The following is a 15093-nucleotide window of genomic DNA, read 5'->3' on the forward strand; positions in this document are numbered from 1 at the left end:
CAAGCACAGTTTGTGACTTGATGGTGCCCTTCAGGCCAGAAAGACCTGCAGGCCTTGATTTGGTGCTAATAATTTTATGCCTCTTCCTTAATACCTCCTCCTGTGTTTCCTTTCGTCTTTTGCAGCAGCTCCCAATCACTGTCCAACAATGAGCCCGACACTCCTCAGACCAGGTCAACGGGAAGTCCTTCCTCTGTTGGATCCCTCAATGGTTCTTCCCTTGGTTCCTGGAGCTCAGGTTCCTACTACCCTGGTGTCAGTTGCTCCCAGAAAGGGAATTCTCCCCTACCTCAGCCGTTCCAGAAGGGACAGACCAATAGCTGCTCTCCTTCACCCGTCACAAGCTCCCCATCCCATGTGCCCATTGTGCTTATCAATGGCCGTCTTGAAGACAGTGAGATGCCCTCCAAACCTTACAGGAATCACCCAGGTTCTTTCAAACAGAAGATGCCCCCGCCCAGTTCTGGCTCATTTTCCGGTGCCAGCAGTTCCAACAAAACATCTTCAGAGAGCTCGCTCTCGTCTTCTTCGTCTCTGGACAGTAAGTCATCCTACCCCTGTGAATAGAACATATATATAAATATATAATGTAAAAAGGGCATGTGGGTGTGTTTCCACTTTTCACCAAAACCGCTTGACTGATAGCGTTCAAATTTGCACACAACGTCCCATGCTACTGTGAGAGGAAGCATATACCTTTTGCGTAGAGATATGTCACACCTGCACAAGGTAAAAAAAACCAGAACCCCGTGTTTCAACACAACTCACCCAAAAGACGGTACATGCTGGGAAAAAGAAGCCAGAAGAGGTTGCAAAACAGCACCCTCTAGTGGTGGCTACACTGGTACTGCAGCTAGAAAACCTTCCCTCTCCACAGCACCTTTACAGACTAGGCCAAATGGAGATGGGGTGCCTGGGTGGGTGTTGGGGGGAGGAGGGGACGGAATACATCATGGGTCGGGACAGGGGGGGAGGCAGGATAGGTCATGGGTCATGGGTGGGGAAAATCACAGGGATGAGCCGGGGGGGGAGGGGGGAGGAGACGGGATACGTCATGGATCAGGACAGGGCGGGGGGGGGGGAAGCACAGGGATGGGCCACAGCAACGCGTGGCCGGGCCAGCTAGTGTGTGTATATATACTGTATATATATAATTTCAAAACAACTTTGTTGCAAATAGGGCACATGGAAAGGAAGGATCAGTGCTTGGAATGTTTATTTTTAAAAAACTAATTCAAGTTTGTCCCATCGATAATGAACCAGTTTGAGTTCATCCTTTAACTAAACAGTTCAATTTCATCCAAATGAACTTTTTAGTTTATAAAAGGTTTGTCTTCAGAAAAATAAAATCCAACATTCAGAATATTACAAGCTGTTGTAATAATAATAATAATAATAATAATAATAATAATAATATATTATTTATACCCCAACCATCTGGCTGGGTTTCCTCAGCCACTCTGGGCAGCTTCCAACCAAATATTAAAAACAGTACAGCATCAAATATTAAAAACTTCCCTAAACAGGTTGTGCTCAAGTAAGCAGTTCAAAAGCAAATTGGGGGCCACGCACAAGTAAAAAGATATCTTGACAGATAGAATGTCAGCTGGTGAAGCTTTCCCCACAATTTTATTTCCATACTAGAAAAGACTTGCCCTGTTTAATTTGTACCAGCCACACACATGTCAAAGGCACAATGCATCACAGGCTTTTTCCTGTACTATTTACGGCAAGCTACTCCTGTTGGAAGAGGGAAAATCCCTTTAGCACAGACAATACCAGAAATGCTGGACATTCCTTCTTTCTGATTGCTTAGCAGCAGCGATTAACTGACTTGGAGATCTTAGCAGCAGCAACACCTCTGTGTCTGCCTAATAAGCCTTAGAGAATAGCCTCCACTTTTTGCTTTCTAACTTTCTTTATAAAAAAATGAAAGCTAAGTATTCAGTCCTACTGCAGAGGGTAAGGAAAGAATGAATGTGAAAATGAATTAGATATCTTTAAAAGATCTACCCCAAAATGAATTTAATTCACCTTTCGTTCACCCGGCATTAAGGGAACTACTTTCAGGTATAGTTCAGTCCATGGCTAACATCTGTAGCAATGAATTCAATAGGTTAATTTGTGTTATTTCCTCTTATTTCCATAAATCTGTTGTCTAGCCATTTCAATGGCTGGTTCATTTCAAATAGTGTCTCCTTTCCCTGATTCTTTATGATTTCATAAGTCCCTTTCAGACCCCACTTCAGCCACCTGTTTTTCTAGCCTAAAAATTAAAGGAACGACCAGTCTCTCTGATCATTGCAGTTGCTTTTTGGACATTGCCTCCAACTTTTTCTGTATCCTCTTCCCTCTTGCAGGCTATTCAAAAGAAACCCAGACAACGATGAAGTTTGTGATGGACACCTCCAAGTATTGGTTCAAGCCTAGCATCACAAGGGACCAAGGTAAAATAAGGCATGGTGGTCCTGGGGGAGGTGAGGGAATAGCAGGGAATTTAAGAAACACTGGGTAAAGCTGCAGCCATATTTTATTCCTCTGGAATAGCAGGGCCCAGAGTCAACCTGGGCAAAATGAAGATCGTAGGAGGCCAGAGGGTGCATTTGTAAGGGGAGGAAACATCAAATGGGGAAGAGGGTTTCTTAACCCTTACCCTGCCCACTGCTTTCTCCTTTGCAAACCTCAAGCCAGTCACTTTTCCTAACTCGACTGGGCAATTGGCGGTGGGGGGTTGGGGGGGAAGGGTTAAGGATGCTCTCCTGAGCGCTGCTTTCCCCCAGCAAACGCCACCACCCTGCCTTGGCTTTACAAATCAGAGGTAAGCACAGGCTGGAGAATCCTCCTTTGCTTATTCTGAAAGTACTAAGGAGAAAAGAACACATGCAAGTCCACATATACAAGAGATAGGGAACCTGTAGCCCCCCTGATGCCTGCCACATCACTCACATCATCCCAGACCACAGACCACTTCCAGAGTCCAACAACATCTGGAGGTCCAACCACAGGGTTCTTGCAAGGATTACACAATGAGGGCAGGGAACTTCAGTCAAAAGCAGCCCTCCAGGCTGAGATAGAGAACTATCTGGCCCAGAGAACTCTCCCTGGGCCACACCCTATCTCCACAGCCGCCCCTTCCCCCACACTGCTCTTGCCCTGTGCATCCAAAGTGGTTTTTGCCTGGCAGAAATGTGTCCCTGGAATTTACACAATGCATGTGAAATGTTTTGAACACTAGAAAGCACCATACACACTGTTGTTGTTGTTGACAATATTGCCAACCCACCTGCCTTCATAAAATAACGCCCTTCTTTGGTCATGGCGATGCTTTGCCTACTGTGTGTCGTTAAACAGCTGTCCAGATGCTAGCTGATGAACCCCCTGGCACTTTCATCATGCGGGACAGCACATCTTACCGCGGCTCGTTTGGCTTGGCCATGAAAGTCTTCAGCGGCAAAACAGGTACTGAGGCTTCCCTTAGCAGGGGGGAGCGGGTTGGTCTTGCTCAAGCAGTGGTGTGCGGTCAATGCATTGTTCCCCTGGCACCTTCTTCCCAAAGCCCGGGAAGCTTCTGCGCAGCTTAGGGAGGGAGGCGCGATGCTCATGTGTGCAACATCGCCACCCCCCTCAAATCCCTCACAAGCTAGCACTTCTGGCCCTAACTGTTCCCCTATGAAAAGTTTCACTGCATACCACTGTGCTCAGGAGCTTCTATTGCAAGTTCCTGCAGGATTTTAATACCTGCCTCGGGCTTTACTGTCCTGAGGTTCCCAGTCTTAGTGTTGACAATATAGATAAAGGAAGGGGAAGATAGAAAATTAGATAGGAATATGTGTCTTCCCCAAGCTTTTGCTGGCTGGGGTGCACTTTAAAAACAATGATAAAATAATAAAACTGGAACCACACAGCACTCTTGCAACTGGAAAGATGTGGTTTTAGGGTGTGAAAGAATAAAAGGTGCCCACTGTCTATGGTCACATCTGCACTACCCATTTTAAAAAACAAGGTTTTCTCAGAAGAATCCTGGGAACTGTAGTTCTTTAAGGGTGCAGGGAGTTGTAGTTTCTTTGAGGGTGAACTACTGTGACCAGGATTCTTTGGAGGAAGCTATGAAGAAGAAGAAGAAGAAGAAGAAGAAGAAGAAGAAGAAGAAGAAGAAGAAGAAGAAGAAGAAGGAGGAGGAGGAGGAGGAGGAGGAGGAGGAGGAGGAGGAGGAGGAGGAGGAGGAGGAGGAGGAGGGGAGGGGGAGGAGTTTAGATTTGATATCCCACTTTATCACTACCCTAAGGTGTTCGAAAGCACGTCAAAGTGCAAGTAGATAAATAGGTACCATTCTGGCGGGAAGGTAAACGGCGTTTCCATGCGCTGCTCTTGTTCACCCGAAGCAGCTTAGTCATGCTGGCCACATGACCTGGAAGCCGTACGCCGGCTCCCTCGGCCAATAAAGCGAGATGAGCACCGCAACCCCAGAGTCGGTCACGACTGGACCTAATGGTCAGGGGTTCCTTCACCTTTAAGGTGTCTCAAAGTGGCTAACATTCTCCTTTCCCTTCCTCCCCCACAACAAACACTCTGTGAGGTGAGTGGGGCTGAGAGACTTCAAAGAAGTGTGACTAGCCCAAGGTCACCCAGCAACTGCATGTGGAGGAGCGGAGACGCGAACCCAGTTCACCAGATTACGAGTCTACCGCTCTTAACCACTACACCACACTGATATGGGTGTTGCCTATGTGTCTCTGTGCATAGGATGTTACCTATGTAACTCTTGCTTTGCATTCAGGATTCCAACTAAACAGTTTACATTGAGAATGTATTTGAAATGGTATAACCTTTATTTCTATCATTTCTTTATGATAGACATGAGAGACAATAAATTGTTGGGTTTAAAATAAAATGAAATCCATGTCTGTAACATGATGCCATTGTGTCTCCCCCATTATACACAACCCTTGAGCTAAAACAGTTGGGAGGTAGGTGAGCCAAATAGTAAATTCTCCCTCTCCAGCTGGTTTGATGTTGTACCATAGACATAGCATCAGTGATTTAAAAAAGAACAAAAGGCCAAGAATTTAGGAACAGAATATGCTTTGCTATGTTTGTTTTAGTTCTTTATTCTGTACAAAGAATACACAAAACAGTGTTCAGAAACTAATGGGTTTATTTACGAATCACTACTTGTGATTTATAATTTGTAAATATATATATTTTTAAAAAATGTGAAATAGCACTAAAATGAGTAAGGAGAAGGGAGTGGAAAGTGAAAGCAGAAGAGGATGCAAAGACACGAGCCAAATTTTAAAATCCAGTCCAGTTTTTGCATTTTTTCAAAGTCTCTGGTGCAAGGTCTTTTGTTTTGGAAGGGTTGCATTTCAAGTTTGTTTCAGCACTATTTGTTTTTGTTTTAAAGGGGAGGATGGCAGTGATCCTATCAGGCACTTCCTCATTGAGTCTTCTGCCCGAGGAGTGCACCTTAAGGGCGCTGAAGAAGAACCCTATTTTGGTAAGACAGCCTTCCTGATGCATCTACTGTATTTGTTAAATGTCATTACAGTTGCTTCAGGATTTGTTGTTAGGAAGCTGTGTGTAACGTGAGTGTTTCTGAAGTTACTGCATTTTGCTGTTAAGAAGAACCCAACTGGATGGAACCAAAGTTCCATCCAGTCCAATGTTAACACTCTTACTAAGCAAGCCATTCTGCTTGTTCCCACTCTGGCTTTTGCTAAACATATGGAATGGATCCCCAAAGTAATGAGTTGACTGGTTTCCAAGGATGTACAACCCTAGGAGGAGCAAGGATGGATATGAGGCATGGTATAAACTCTGGTTTGTCTCGCAATGTCCCGAAAAAGACAACATGTTATCTCTGAAAACTGTTTTCTGTTAGTTCTTCGTTGGTTCCCCTATAATAATTTCTCTAGTTCGTTAACAAACATTCAGTGCAGCTGTTAATCAGTGGCAGAATGCAGGGGGGAAATGAGAATTTTGGCAGAGATTTTGGGTTCAGAGGTTTAAGAACACCGTGTACAAACTTCTTCCTCTATCTCTTTGTTACAGGAAGTCTCTCGGCGTTTGTATATCAACACACCATCATGCCTTTAGCATTGCCCTGCAGACTGGTTATCCCCAGCCAAGGTACGTTTAGCAACTGAAGCAAATAATTTTTGAAGCGCTGAAAGGAATGGTGTGCTCTGTAGACCATCAGTATTCATGCTAGTCACAGGAGTGGGAGAGGGAATCTAAGGCTCTCCTGATTTACGTGCCGGCTGGGGCTGGACAGCCACAGGTTCTTGGAGAAGGGAATTTCACATATGTGGGGCCATCCTTTGAAAAGGCCTTGTCTTCAGTGCCCACCAGCATGATTAATCTTAGAAGGGCCTCTGAGGCCAATTTTGGGGCTCAGGCAGGTTCATATAGGCTGTTCATCAAGCAACCTGATTGTTCAGGGACGTAACGGTTTGTAACAGTGCTTTAAGCTGAGGCCGTAAATTCAAGCCAATTCAACTGACGCAAAATTGGTGTGATATGATAAAATCTTCTAGTTCTCACAAATACAAGTACCACTTTCAAAAAATAAAAAGGCAAACAGCCCACCTAAAGCACCAGGACGGGGTGGGGGTGGGGATAGCTAGGTAACAATTGAATCAGCATTTGAATCAGTAGTAAATGTGACTGTTAGTGACACTGTGAAGAGGGAGAGGTTGCTTCATCCTGCAGGAGAAGAATAATGAAGCAACTCCTGCTTTTATGATTTGGCTTTAGTTTTGATTTTGGTATGCATCTTTAAAGACTGGTGTGATGGTTCCCCTGTGCACCAGAACTGAAAATTAGAACAATATGGATTGCCATTGGTGCATTGTTGCCCTTAGTCTGATTAGGTATTTTTTCCTACTTTGATTTCCCCACCTCCAACCTCACTTCAGATTTCTTTGGAGGAAGAGAAAATCCTGCTGTGGGTTCAGAAGCCACTCTTCCAGTTTCAATGAAAGCTGCAGGTGAGTGAAACGAGAGCATGCACACCTATATGTTCAGTTAGTAGGGGCTGCTTGGTGTATCGAAGCCGAGTATTGTACATTCAAATCTATTCTTCTGTCTACATGCAGCTTCTGCTGCGAAGATACCCCATTTTGCCATCACTCAGACCAGCCTCATAAGTAAACTTAGCCAAGCTAGTAGCCTGCAAAATAATAATAATAATACAGTGGTGCCTCGCTTAACGAATGCCCTGCTTAACGAAATTTCCGCTTAACGAAAGGATTTTTCGAGCGGAGCTTGCCTCGCTAGACGAATGCGTTTTACGAAAAATTCGTCTAGCGAATCGCGGTTTCCCATAGGAATGCATTGAAATTCAATTAATGCGTTCCTATGGGCAAAAAAAATTTCAAAAAAATTTCAATGCATTCCTATGGGATTCGCTAGACGAATTTTTTCGCTATAAGAAAAGACCCGTGGAACGAATTAATTTCGTCTAGCGAGGCACCACTGTAATAATAATAATAATAATAATAATAATAATAATAATAATAATAATATTTAATGCACAGTATATCCCACCTTTCTCCCAAACTGGGATTCAAGGCAGCTTGCAACATTTAAAAAACTTTTTTGAAAATTAAATACGAAGTAATGGAAACAATCTAGTTAAGAGCAATAATGAAAATACACATTTTGAACCAGCGTTAAAGTACCAATTGCCCTGATAGCAGCAGCCCAGTGATCTGCATCGTCTGCGCCTTAGTTTTCAAAGTCCTGCCTGAAAAGGAAGGTTTTGCAGTGCTCTCCAAACTGAGTAATTGATACCCAGAGGCGGAGCTAGCTGTTCCAGCACCAGAGTGGGGCGCCAGAGTGGCACGCATGCTGTGCACCCGGAGCATGACACCCTCTCCAGGGATGACACGCAGGGCAGGCAGCACCCATCCTTCTCCAGTGTTGATACCTCAAAACCGGGTTTGTTGATGCCCTGGCTGGAGGAGGGATGGTAGCTCTTCTCCCCAGCATGCCTTAACCACTTACTCTGTGTGTGTGTGTGCGTGCGCTGTCCAACTCCAGGAATGCACATCTGGCCTTTTTTTAAAAAAAGAAGTGAGAAACACTACCAACCCGAACACCTTTCCCATCACAGCCATTTGGAGGGGTTTGGGTAGGGGGAGAGAGTTTAATTTCATTTTTACATTTATTAACACCACCCCCAGAGGTCAGCAGCCACAATAGGTCATCAATCATCCTTTCTTCTCTCTCTCTCTCTCTCTCTCTCTCTCTCTCTCTCTCTCTCTCTCTCTCTCTCTCTCTCTGTCTCTCTCTCGGCCTTCTGGCCTTAACAGTCTGCAATCTCCTGTACCTCCACTCCCTGACCATGGAGACGCTCACTGGCAAAGCAGCAGTTCGGAAAGCCGTCTCTGCCACTTTCGAACTGGAGGTCCCGCCTACGCCCACCATCGTCCACTTCAAAGTGACTGACCAAGGGATCACCTTGACAGACATCCAGCGGAAGTAAGGAAGCTGAATAGGACAGTGGGTGGCGGAGGGGGAAGGAGACCTTTTATTACAGAGCTGCCTGCTCTGTTAAATTGTTGGGGGTGGGAAAGAGGACAGACCTTTTCCAATGTCGGAGACAAAAGCAGAGGTGCTCCCGATGCGCAGGAACTGGGGAGATTTCTGCCCAAGGGGGATATTAGAGAATTCCGACAGGAGCGGAAATGGCCGGTCCATCCCATGTGTAGAATGGGAAGCAAACCAGTGAATACGACCAATATTCGCCGCTGTTGTCGTCCACAGAAACATGGATTTATAGAGGTGGAGGGGACCCTGAGATTCCAGGAATCTCAACTAAAGCATCCGTGACAGATGTGGCTTTCTGTCCACAAATGTTACATGATTGATTACATCCTCACCGCCGCCGCCACCACACATTTGCATTCTGTTTCCTTTGCATTGAGATGAATGGGGTGGAAATAAAGGAATTATTTAAAACAACAACAAAAAGAGATGAATGGGGTGGAGTAACGTAACCATAACGTAAAAGGTAAAGGGACCCCTGACTATTAGGTCCAGTCGTGACCGACTCTAGGGTTGCAGCGCTCATCTCTCGTTGGCCGAGGGAGCCGGCGTACAGCTTCCAGGTCACGTGGCCAGCATGACAAAGCCGCTTCTGGCGAACCAGAGCAGCGCACGGAAATGCCGTTTACCTTCCTGCTGGAGCGGTACCTATTTATCTACTTGCACTTTGATGTGCTTTCGAACTGCTAGGTTGGCAGGAAACCATAATGTAATTTGCTTCAATTACATAAATTACGTAATTTCACCACTAGGGGCAAGACAAATAATGCAGGGGTTTTTTTTCAGTGCAGCGGAAAAGAAACTGTGCTGAATAGTGCATATACAAGGAGGAACAGATGACAATAGCCCTTTTTTACATCCCTACCCTGGAATAGCCATTTTTGAACTGACTTCTTAAGTAACACATTGGTTTTGTTTTGGGTGTTTTCCTTTTTTAAAAGAAGTTTGAGAAACGTGCTTGATTTTGCCTCCTCTCCGCAGGGTTTTCTTCCGGCGGCACTATCCACTGACTGCCATCAGCTTTTGTGACATGGACCCCGAAAACCGGAAGTAAGTGACCAAGCTGTTCCTCCAGTATTGCTACCAGCATTAACAGAAGGCCACATGCAGCAATTTTGATTTCTCCCCATCTCACCCACACAGTTTATTTCCCAAGGGTCTTTTAGGGCCAGTGCTTTCTCTCCATGTGGTTGGCCATAGGAGGCTGAATAACAATAACAATAACAATAACAATAACAATAACAATAACAATAACAATAACAATAATTTATTACTTATACCCCGCCATCATCTGGCTGGGTGTCCCCAGACACTCTGGACGGCTTCCAACAGGAGATGAAAAATACATTAAAACATCAGTCATTAAAAAGCTTCCCTAAACAGGGCTGCCTTCAGAAATAATAATGGCTCTCTATGGCTACTCCTAAAAGGGTGGGCAGACTTCAAGCTTGTCAGACCCACTCTGCCTATTTGTTTCACAAGATCTACCAGCCGGAGCCAGGTGCAAAAGTCATAGAGTTAGAATCGAAGAAAAAGGGTGCCATATTAGCCTAAGGAATTGTTTCTCAGTACCAGAAACTGAACTGGGCTCACAGCCTTTTCACAGCAAACTGCACTTCTGGGACTCGGCTATACAGCTGCAAATATAATGTTTTAAGTGCATTATACAAATGTGACACTAGATGGCGATGGTGCGCTAATGGCAAATTCAACATATACTTTTAAAACATTTTTTAAAAAAAGCATTTTCACAGCATTTTTAAAATATGTGTCTAGATTCCACCCTGGTTAGCTTTCTTCATTTCACTAAGTGAGAAAAGTTAATTTGTTGTTGCTATTGATTTTTTTTAAATAGTTTTTATTAAGTTTTCAAATTATACATATCAAAATAAACATTGTACATAATACCATATATCCAATGACTTCCTTCCTTCTCCTTCCATGGTTCATTTTACTTGCCTACCATTCCTGAATATTTTACTGTTGACGTTTTTAGTCAGTTCTCCAATTTATATCATTCAAATGTTAATCACATTGTTGAATGTATCTTAATGCTGTTGTTCTTGCTGTTGCTAAACCATTGGGAGCCAGACACCCTTGCCTATCTGCTGCCAATCACCAGGATATCTACTACCGGTAGTAGTAGATCCCAATGCACTTTCTGTCCACCCATGTTCCAGACTATTTCCTAGCAACCTACGTACCATATTCTTTGCTTGCATCTAGAAAACACTGGGTTGCAGTAGTTTGGCAGCAACCTAGCCTGAATCCCTCATAAAAAAGAATGAGTGAATCAAAAAGGGGAAGTGCAAATGTTGTATTTTAAGCACTTTCTTGCAAAGTTTAATTGTTATAGCATGGTGGATCAGGGCTGGCCCAAGACATTTTGGCACCTGACACAGACCCCCAAATGGCGCCCCCCCTCCCCGCCAGGGAATAAGGGCTGCAGGAAAATCTGTATCAGGAAGCGGGGCAGGGACAAAGATTTGCATCGAGATCTGCTGCCTTATACTGAGTCAGATTGTTACGTTAAAGAAGCAAGCTAATGAAATGATTTGTTGAATATGAAGTCTAATTTCCCCTCTTTCTCATTTTTATTTTTTATTTTTGTAAAGGTGGCAGAAATTTTCCAAAATTTCCAGGTAAGCTATATGGATGGGGTGAGAAGCTTCATGAAATACACAGAGGCTAGACGATGATATGAGGAATTAGAGATTTGTTAGGGCGATTGTTTCCCCGTAAAGCATTATTAGTAGCAGCAGCACAATCTTATGCATTCTTGCTCAGAAGGAAGTCCTACCGAATTCAGTGGGACTGGCTCCCAGTTAAATGTGTGTATGGTATAGGACTGCAGGCTAAGGGTTGAGAAAAAGGCAGCAACAGAAATTCAACTAAAAGGCATTGAGGTTTGATAGATACCCTCATGGTAAGCTAGCAGATGCTTGCTAAGGGTGCTTCCAAATGGGGGGTTTATTGTGGGGGGGGTAGGGGCTTCTCTGCATGCTTTTTCACAGCTGTTGGCATCAACAAGCCAACAGGTTAACCCCCCCCCCATTTAATCTGGATTTCCTTTCTGGGAAAATCCAGTTTTTAAAAAATAAAGTGGGGGAGAGCTATTGTGTCACAAACGCACACCTATTCCTGATAACTGAACCAAGTCATTTACAATATTCATTCCCTATCTGGCAGTCCCCTGTTTCCTTGAATGCAAGTCCCATTGAATTGAATTGAACTGAACTGAATTGAATTGAACTGAACTGAATGGGTTTCACCTGAGGACATGTGCTTAAGATTGCAGCTCATGTCCCTTTGCTTTTTATGGCTCTTCATTCATTTTGGATTCGGACCTTAATCTTCTGAGCCTTACTTTTCTAAAACACGTTTCTAGTGTATCTGAAGAAGTGTGCATGCACACGAAAGCTCATACCAAAATATAAACTTAGTTGGTCTTTAAGGTGCTACTGAAGGATTTTTTTTATTTTGCTTCGACTCAGACCAACACGGCTACCTACCTGTAACTTTTCTAAAACAGTTTATATAACAAAGTGATTACAGGGGTGAATGGAGGTGGGTGTGGGGAGAGAAATAGGGCACTTAGTGGAGGTGAGTCACCCTGGGCGTTGCCTCCTCCCAGCCCCTTGCGTTCCAAGCGAGATGCCATTTGAACAAAGGAATGGAAGAGAAAGGTGGGGGGGGGGAATGCCTTTTGTAACTCTTTGCCCTTCCCCATAACTACCAAAGGCAGAATATATTCTACAAAATGAGGACTTGGAAAATTCCTTAAACCACAGAGTAACACACACCACCTCTGGCTGTGCATATGCAACACATTTAAAGCACCTTTTCTTCCTCACCCACACAAAAAAGAACATTGGGAACTGTAGTTCATTAAAGGTGTTGGGAGTTATAGTTTTGGGGGTAAAATAGTATTGGGGGTGGGGAGGAAGTGTGTTTTAATATGCCCAGCCAGAGGTTGGTGTGTTTCTCTGCGGTTTAAGGAATCATGGTGTGTCCGAAGTTCAAGTCTACATGCTTGAGCATTTTTTCATGAGCGTAAACCTATCACATAGGGATTTGTTTACTCTCTGTTTCTCACCACAGGATCTTCGGTGTCATTGCCAAAAGCCCAGCAGACTCCGAGAATATCTGCCACCTCTTTGCAGAATATGACGCAGTGCATCCGGCTTCCCACATTGTTGACTTCATCAAGAAACTTCTACCTGCTGCTTAACATTGCCCAAATGCCGGGGTCCTCTGTCTCCTAGCAATGCTGCCCCACCGCTCCCTATACGCCCCGCCCCATAAGCACAACAGTGCGCTCTTGGTCTTTGAAAGCTCTCTGGGTTGCATTTTGAAAAGGCTCTGGAGACAAACCATGGCTGTATGAGTGTTGTGAGGGCTGCAACAGAAATGTGGCAATGGGAAGCAGCAGCAGATTATATGTCTTTGCAGGAATGATTCAGTGACTGGATTCTCTCTCTGGTCTACAGGAAGGCCAACCGTGTAATTTCTGGGCTCCTATTTCAACCAGAATACTCTTTAGTAGGCCAATTGATCAGAAAGGTGTTTTTCTACCCTGTGGAAAAAAGATAGTCTTGCAACATGCAAAGTTGTACTGATTTGCCTTGGTAATAGCAAGTCTTTGAAATAGTTCTGCCAACAGAAAACCCACTACAGGGATCCATGCTCAGTTCGCCCCTTGACTGGACTATTGTAATGTGTAAATACTTATAAAGAATATTGAGATGCTGCAGTTGCTGCGGAATGCAGCTGTCAGTGTTAAGTGGTTCGGCACCAGCCTGCTCATGTAATTGAGATCAGCAGCAGAGGCCCTTCTTGTTGCCCCGTTGTTAGGGGATACCCACAATGCAGTGACATGAGATAGGGGGCCACTACGGAGAAGGCCCTGTTTATGGAACTCACTTCCCTTCGCTATAGGGACAACACCGTCATTATTCAACTTTTGTTGCTGCGTAAATATACCCTTTTTTCACCCAGCCTTTGAAAGAGGGTTGAGCTGAGAGGGCCAACTGTAAACATGGCTGCCGTAGTGTTGTTGTTTTGATACTGTATATTATTCTTATTAAATATATACTGGACATATCAATAACTTCTATATGAATCTTATTACTGTAATCTGCACTGGAACTAAGAGCGGCTGAAGTGTGGGCTAAATGATCAAAATCGTCAATGGCTCGGAGGTCGGATAACTCCATAACCTGCAACATTTGTCCAATGGAAATAGGGACGTCCTAAGGAAAAGTGGGACATTCCAGGATCAAATCAGAAACTGGGATGGCTTCTCTAAATCAGGGACATCCCTGGAAAATTGGGATACTCGGAGGCTCTGGGCTAGCATTTGCGATATGTATAAAACCAGGGTTTTACGATCCTCTGAAAGGCTCCGAAAGAATGATGCCAACAGCTTTTAGGAAGCAGTGGCACAAAAATAACTCTCCCAACAAAAGAGTTGAAGTGCATTTCTTCGACTGATTCTCCTTCTTTTGCCGCATGTGACTGACCCAATTTGACCTTCTGTGTTCGTCAGTATCGCCAGCGGCAATGATTTGAGTATAATGGGGGGGGCTGCTCTTGTGTTCTTGGCCCCTCTGCTGGAGATGTTTATGAAGCGACTGGGTAGTGAGATTTCTCTGAAGTTTTTACTCTTTTTCCTCATTTTGCTCTTTTCCCTCATTCGAGCTGGGGCTGGGCCACAGCCTCCCACTGGCAAGGGGGCCTGATTTATCCTGAGCTGCAGGTGGTGCCAAAGAGTCAGATTTTAGCTGCATTCCCCCCCCCTTTTTTTTTTCCTTTTTATTTGCTCACCCTCAGTCCAAAGCGTAGGAAGGGTCTACATGGCTGGTCAGGCCTATTATGGCGCAGGCCTATTTTGATAAAAGCAAAAACATAATCACTCTCGTTAATGTTCACTTCGCTTTCCTTTTTTTCCTTTTTCCTGGCCACGTTGCAAGCTGAGTCTCCGAGGGAACCTGGAAAGCTTCTTATGCAATCTGTGAACAAGGCTCTGCTTTTTAATTTCGCAGATATTTATGACAATTCTGTCCCGTGGAAACACATTTATCATCACAAAGTGGGCTATGAAGAGGCAAACGAACGCTCTGGCTCCCCAGCTGACAGAAGAATGGGCCACTTTCTAGGCTGGCTGTTTGCCTTCTCGTTTTTTGTTTTGGTCGGTTTTTCCTTTCCTTTGACTTGGATTTTGGTTTCTGTTCCTATAATGGCCTCTGAGGCACTATCCCAAATTTGCAGCGGATGGGAGATTTGGCACTTGCGGTCAGGTTTCTGCTGCAGAGTTGGGGGGGCTGCGGATCTGGTCTGCTCTTAGTTTTGCTTAGTAGCAATGCTGCATAAATTCGGAAACCGTAAAACAAGACATAAAAAAGAAAAGGCCTCCTTTTCAAACTACATCCCACATTTGCTTAATAGCATTTAGATCACGGCTGGGGAACCTGTGGCTATCACAGAGGGTGGGGTAGCCTGGAGAGGTCACCCCCTTCCATACCCTCCAACATTTCTCTGAAG

The 15093-nt window shown here is 44.4% G+C and overlaps 1 protein-coding gene across 1 annotated transcript in view; it reads left to right on the forward strand.

Annotated features, from left to right (window-relative positions):
- The window catches only part of TNS4 (tensin 4), a 31521-nt gene extending 17183 nt beyond the window's left edge, over positions 1 to 14338 (forward strand). The window contains exons 4-13 of the mRNA XM_035136075.2: positions 126 to 541; positions 2361 to 2447; positions 3352 to 3459; positions 5405 to 5497; positions 6052 to 6129; positions 6918 to 6989; positions 8316 to 8484; positions 9532 to 9600; positions 11166 to 11192; positions 12652 to 14338. Of these exons, the coding sequence (XP_034991966.2) occupies positions 126 to 541; positions 2361 to 2447; positions 3352 to 3459; positions 5405 to 5497; positions 6052 to 6129; positions 6918 to 6989; positions 8316 to 8484; positions 9532 to 9600; positions 11166 to 11192; positions 12652 to 12781 (1249 nt within the window). The 3' untranslated portion in view covers positions 12782 to 14338. The remainder of the gene's footprint in view (positions 1 to 125; positions 542 to 2360; positions 2448 to 3351; positions 3460 to 5404; positions 5498 to 6051; positions 6130 to 6917; positions 6990 to 8315; positions 8485 to 9531; positions 9601 to 11165; positions 11193 to 12651) is intronic.
- Positions 14339 to 15093: the final 755 nt, after the last annotated feature.

Source organism: Zootoca vivipara, chromosome 13 (assembly GCF_963506605.1).
Source record: "Zootoca vivipara chromosome 13, rZooViv1.1, whole genome shotgun sequence".
Taxonomy (NCBI): Eukaryota; Metazoa; Chordata; class Lepidosauria; order Squamata; family Lacertidae; genus Zootoca; species Zootoca vivipara.